Below are 6,748 nucleotides of genomic sequence, written 5' to 3' on the forward strand. Positions count from 1 at the left end.
ACATACTTTGGGCATGTTGCCAGGAGGGACCAATCCTTGGAGAGGGAGATCATACTTGGAAGGGTTGGAGTGACAGCACAAGAATGGAAGGCCCTGGATGAGATAGATTGATTCAGTGACTGGGGTTAAGGGGATAGGCATGTCAGAGATTGTGAAATTGGCTCAGCACAGAGCACAGTTCAGATCTGTTATACATAGGGTCACTCTGAGATTACAACTTGATGGCACACAATAACAACAGCATTAGGTCATCATGAGTTGGAGCCACCTTTCTGGCAACTAACAATAACAACAATACCAGCACTTACTTATCTTTTAACACTCAGCTCTGGGTATAATATGTAGTATTTTTTGCTGCTAACACAAATGCTGGAAGTTGAAATCTACCACCTTCTCCCTGGGAAAAAGATGAGCAATCCCCTCCCCTTAAGATTTTACAGCCTCAGAAACGCAGTGGATGGTCCCAATGAATCAGAACTGACTTGTTATATTTATCTAATACTATCTTCCCCAGGTAAGAAGTACTTTGATACACATAATCTTACAGAACCTTCTGTGTGGTTTTAAGACTACATAGAATTTAATTCCATTCTGCCAGTGTAGCATAAGCTCCTTGAGGACAAGGACTGTTATAATTTCTATATTCTCAAAACTAAGAGGGATTAACAATATGTTTATTGAACTGAACTTATTTTGTAGTAGTTCTTTTGCAATCCCTACAAGATCTAGTACAAGGCCTTATACAAAAAGAGCCAACAAATATTATGAGTTGCAAAATGTAATTAAGAATATAACTGACTGTATTCTTTTGTATAATTTTTTTCCCATCCTAGCATTATCACTGTATTTTATTTGAAAACTGATCTCTCTGGCTCTGAGTAATTAAGGGGGAAAAACAAAGCAAAACAAAACAAAACACATGCTGCTCTTTATGGAGGTTTCTAAACAAATCAAACTGTGTATGAATACCATCTGCTTTCACCAGCCTTCTTCACAGCTTTGTGGGTGGTAGCTACACTAAGAGCAAGCCTGATTTATTTCACTGTTTCCATCAAAAAGGCAAAGATTCCATTAGCTATGAAGTCCACAATCTTTTTTGCTTCATTTCTGCCTCTTCTCATAGGGATAAATGAATCCTCTTTGCCCTTCTCTTTTCTGCTGTTAACTTTGTAACCTGTTGTTGTTGTGTACCATAGAGTCAGAACCAACCCATACATGATCCTCTGGCAGGTTTTCAGAGACAGTTAATCAGACAGGTGACTCCACAGGCAGTTAATCGAATGGCAGAATGCCCATCTTTCTCTTACATAGCAGGTGGTAGATTCGAACCGTATCCTTTTAGAATAGACTGTTCATTATCTATTTTTTCCTTCCTCTTTTCCCCTCGCCTCCTCTGTGTCCATCCTGCTTTTATATTTTCTTAACAGTCATTAAAGCTACAGTTTAAAATTTTTGTTCATTTCAATGATTTTTGTTGTTGTTTCTGCTTTTCACCCTGCAGAGGAAATCTATCCATTCAAGTTCATGAAGATTTTTGTCTTAGATCTGTGCAGTTTTAGCCTTTGTATTTAAATGTGTTGTATTTAAAGTAATTTTGTATATTGTTTGAAGTAAGGATCAAAGTTCATTTCCCCACTACATATATCCTGTATCATTTATAGAAAAGTAGTAGTCTTTCCTCCATTTAGATACTGTATATTTTGTAGAAAATGACTTTACTATTTATGTCTGGACTTCATAACATTGGTTTATATGTTCATTGATGATATCACTTATCAATGAAACTGTGGATCTGAAGTTTTCTTCTTGGCAGGATTTCAGTTACCAATTTATTTAATATATATGTCTGCTAGGATTTTCTATAACTTTTCCAATTATTTTTTATAATTTATGTCCTTTGAATAATTCTCTATTTTCTATGTTGTTTTCTAAATTGTAGTATTGCTTTAGGATACTGATAATCTCAGCATGATATGTAATAGTGACCGCTCTTCAATTCTTGATAGTGATAATATATATGTGTTTTCTCTTAAGCAGACTATATAGAGGCTCATGAACTTTTATTGAATTTTTTTGTAAATTACCATTTGGCTTTATTTTTTGTTGTATCTGTGTTGTATTTCATTCATTAACTACTACTTTTATTACTTTATTAATTCTTATTTGACTTCTAAGTTTTCAGGAGTTTTAAGATAAAAGCTTAGATAATGGTTGCTTTACTTTTCTAATTTAAGCATCAAAGTTATAAATTTTCTCTAAGCATTACTTTATTGGCATCTCACCAATTTTAATGTTACTTCATTTTCGTAAGCTCAAATTATTTTCTAATGTCCCCCTACCATAGGCTATTTAGAAGTACATTGTTTTAATTTCTAAATAATTGGGAGATTATCATGTTAGTGATTTATAATTTTTTCTGTGTCTATGGAACCTATGCTTCATGGTTTCATCCTCTGAAAATGTGTTCTTTAGTTTTATGGACCTCAATATAGCTTTTTTGTGATTACAGTAGAAGGTCCTGTATAGAGTGGAAGGTAGAGTAGATGTGAAACAAAATTTAAAAACACAGGAAATGCCAGAGTAATCAGTCTGATAGAGATTAATGGAACATTTAGATTATGATTATAAATGACCCTTCAATCCTAAGAGCGAGCTCTGGTGGCCTAGTGGCAAGAAGTATGCTACAATCCCAAAGGCAAGCAGTTTGAGGCCACCAGCTCCCATGCGGGACAAAGATGGGCAATATCCTCCTGTGCATTTGGCTGCTTCTGAAATCCCGGCAGGAAAGGGTCAGCTATGGATTGATTCTAACTCTATGGTACATAATAACAACAACACTGGAATGGGAGAAGGGAGGGAATAAATTATTGGACATTGTGTGTAGGGCAATTGACAATCTGGAACAAGACATGCATTACAAAGTGAATTGAAGAAGTGGGTAGGGAGGAAAATGTGTATTAATGAATAAATGAATAAAAATCCATGCCTTCTGTAAACTTTCACTAAAATAGAAGAATAAAAAAATGAGAAAATATAAAAGCAAAAATGATTAAAAGTTTTCTGTAAATATTACTAAAGTAACTGAATAACCTCAAATGTACTGAACAATATACAAATGTGTGACATTTAACAGTTTACTATATATTTTGCATAAATCTAGGTAAAAAATTACCCTTTCCATTGAAGACAACTGTTGCTGTAATCCATCACATTTTTTGCTTGCTTCTTCTGAAAGAGCTTTATATTTTTCTATTTGAGACTGTTGCATATTAATTGTACGCTGCTGTCTCATACAATCTTCTTCAAAATTTTTTACTTGAGACTTTAAATCCTGAATTTCATCTTCCTATGGTTAGGAAAGTTTAGATTAGTTTATGTAAAAAAATGTACAAGGTTTGATAAGAAAGCGTAAGGCTGAGGCAAAAAAAAGCAGCTCCTTACGATCGTCAGCCATTTATACTTATCATGAAGAAAAGCAAATTACACTCCATGTTCATATTCAAGACTCAAATATAGAGAATTCTAATTGCTAATAACTACTTTAGTTATTATGTTCTTTAGTTCTATGAATTTCAGTATCTCAAAGATTTTAGTTATATTCCTTTTTTTACCTCAAAACTTTGCTATGTCTTAATTAAGTAAAATCATTCTTAAAACATATAAAAGCCTTTCAAAGACAAAATGAAAGAAAATCTTACCTTTCTATTGCATTCACAAACAACATTATCTAGTTCTTCTTGCATAACACGGAGTTTGGCCTTTAGAAATCTGATCTGAGCTTCTGTAAGTTTAAAAAATTATCTTTACTGCCTTTCATCGAATTTAAGATGATATGAATTTTAAGACACAATCTTAAAAGCTACAATCTTAATACGAAGAAAAAGAAATAAATCCACTTAGTAGAAAGGAATAGTAAGGAAGAAAAAAATACCTCTCAATACATAAACTAAGTAATGAGGAGAGGAAATACGAACCACAAGCCAGTAATCATATACATTTATAGACTGAATTCATACCAGAGTCATCCAACATACCTCAAACAGAAAAATTCAAAGTGTCAAGAATATTCCCCAAGAGTGTGGCAGAAATAAACACAAATCCTTCTAGCAACATAACTTCAATCCCAGTCAATCATAAAATGCCCCTGACTGTAACATGCAACAATATCAAACATGCTCAAAGACCTCCAGTCTCTAAGTTTTAAGTCAGTGTTAAAAAGCTCTCTTACTTAGACTTACTAATTATGGTATCTCCCCGTTGGTTCTCCAGCCAGTCTGGGCAAAGGTCACTGGCTTTGGCTTTATAGGGCAGCAGTCCTCGTCAATTCTGTCCTACATGAGTCTCTGGTTCTCAGATACCATCTGCTTTAAATTGATACACCTGTTCTTTAGCAACTCAGAGGGTGTTGACAGCAGATTTTCCCAGTCTGGTTAAGATTTCTTAACTGCTGCTATGACTGGATGTTGATTTTGCATCCAAGTAAAAAATCCTTGACAATTCCAATTTTTTAAATCAGTCTATCTATCTATCTATCTATCTATCTATCATCTATCTATCTATCTATCTATCTATCTATCTATCTATCTATCTATCTTCTATCTATCTGTCATGTTGCAAGGTGGGATCAGTCCTTGGAGAGAGATGTCATGCTTGAGAAGGGTGGAGGGACAATGCAAGAGAGGAATACCCTCAATATGATGGATTGATTTAGTGACTGGGGTAATGGGGGTCAGTGTATCAGAGACAATAAGATTGGCACAGGATAGAGCAGGGCTTAGGGCTGTGGTACATAGGGTCGCTATGAGTCGCAGGTGACTCTATAGCACATAACAACAACAACAACAACATCATGATGTTGCCCCTTGGTCCAGTGGTGAGGATTTTTGTTTTCTTGATTTGAGATGTAATCCACATTGAAGACTGTAATCTCTGATTTTCTGCAGTAAAGGCTATAAATCTTCACTTTCTTCAAGCAAGGTTGTGTCATCTGCATAGCACAGGTTGTTTATGAGTTTTCTTTCTAATCATGTTCTTCATTTTTAATCCAGTTTCTCAAATTATTTTCTCAGCATACAGATTATTTAAGTATGGAGAAAGGATACATCCCTGACGTACACTTTTCCTGATTTTAAACTATGCAATGTTCCCTTGTTCTGTTTGGACAACTGCTTCTTAGTATATCTGTAAATTTCGCATGAGCCACAAATGTCCTGGGATTCTCATTCTTCTCAATATTAGCCATGATTTGTTATGACCTACACATTCAAATGCCTTGTGTTTAGTGAACAAAACACAAGTAAACATCCTTGTAGTATTCTCTGCTTTCAACCAAGATCCTTCTGACATCTCTCCAAGGCCTCTTCTGAATCCAGCTTGAACTTCCAGCAGTTTCTAGTTGCTCTGCTGTTCCAGTTTTATTTTAAATATATTCATTAAGATGTTACTTGTATGTAATATTAATGAATTGGTTGATAATTTCTGCAGTTTGTTGGACCACGATTTTTATTTCTTTTTTGGAATGGGAACACATATTACCTCTTCCAATCAGTTGTCTGGATGGCTGCTTTCCAAATTTCTTGGCACAGGTTAATAAGTATGTCCAGAGCTGGTATCAGTTTAAAGACTAACGTGTTTGAGCCAAGTCATGGAATTTTCAATTGCTTCTTATGCATCTAAAGGTTGAACAATAAATGAGGATAACAGAAAAAGAATCCATGTCTGATTTGTAGTACTGGTGAAGAGTACTGAATATACCAGGACTTATAAAAGAACAAATAAATCTGTCTTGGAGAGTGTGGAACCAAGGTGCTCCTTAGAAAGAAGGATAGTGAAACTCTGTTTTACACACTTTGGGCCATGTTATTAGGAGGTGCTAGTCCTTAGAAAAAAGACATTAGACTGGACAGATTGACACAGTGACTATAACAATGGACACAGGCATGGCACAGATCATTTGGATGGCACAGGATAGGGTAAAGGTCAGATCTATTGTTGATAACTATGAATCGCAGTTAACTCACTGACACTTAACAAACAACATATTTCTTCTTTGCTGGTACAATATTTCAGTTTCCTGCAGCTAGAACTATACTCATTCCAAACCTGATTATAGTAACATTAACCAATCACACGAACACTTAGCATGCTCTTCTTTTTTTAAAATTCCAGGTCTTTGCACACTTCATTTTTTGTGCAATTTTTTGTGGTGATTCTCCCCAACTCTTTTTTCTGTTTGTTGTTGTATACCCTCAAATCATATCCAACTGGCACAGGAGGAGATTGCCCTTCCTTCTTCAGCAGAGCATCTGATGGATTCAAATGCCTTCAGGATTGCAGTGCGGCTTCTTGCCACTAGGTCACTAGAACTCCCTCTGCACACTTCATTTTAATAGTCTGCTTTATCTTCTCAAGTTACCATCTGAAATACTGTGTTCAGCTCTCTTCATCCTTTCTTCTACTTGCTTTAGCTTCTCTTCATTCTAGAGAAAGTTTCAGCATCTTTTCTTTTCTTTTTCCCAGCATCTTTTCTGACATCTATTTTTGGTCTTTATTTTGTTTTTATTGACTTTTTATTTTTAACATGTATGTCATCCTACAACTCATCTGGTCTTCATTAATTAGTGTCCTTCTGTACCAAATCTGTTATTGATATGGTCTCTAAATTCAGAAGGAATATAGCCAATGTTGCTTTGACTCCTATGGGCATGGTGATTTTTTGGGATGTTTTTCTGGTTGGGGTTTGTTGGGG

General features: G+C 35.2%; 1 protein-coding gene across 1 annotated transcript in view; it reads right to left on the minus strand.

The window, feature by feature from the left end:
• The window catches only part of TEX9 (testis expressed 9), a 96,906-nt gene that overhangs the window by 57,294 nt on the left and 32,864 nt on the right, over positions 1 to 6,748 (minus strand). The window contains exons 6-7 of the mRNA XM_006894534.1: positions 3,699 to 3,781; positions 3,102 to 3,346 (exon numbers count right to left, since the gene is read on the minus strand). Coding sequence (XP_006894596.1) covers positions 3,102 to 3,346; positions 3,699 to 3,781 — 328 coding nt within the window. The remainder of the gene's footprint in view (positions 1 to 3,101; positions 3,347 to 3,698; positions 3,782 to 6,748) is intronic.

This window comes from Elephantulus edwardii, unplaced genomic scaffold (assembly GCF_000299155.1).
Source record: "Elephantulus edwardii isolate Elephantulus edwardi_28Jun2011 unplaced genomic scaffold, EleEdw1.0 scaffold00145, whole genome shotgun sequence".
Taxonomy (NCBI): domain Eukaryota; kingdom Metazoa; phylum Chordata; class Mammalia; order Macroscelidea; family Macroscelididae; genus Elephantulus; species Elephantulus edwardii.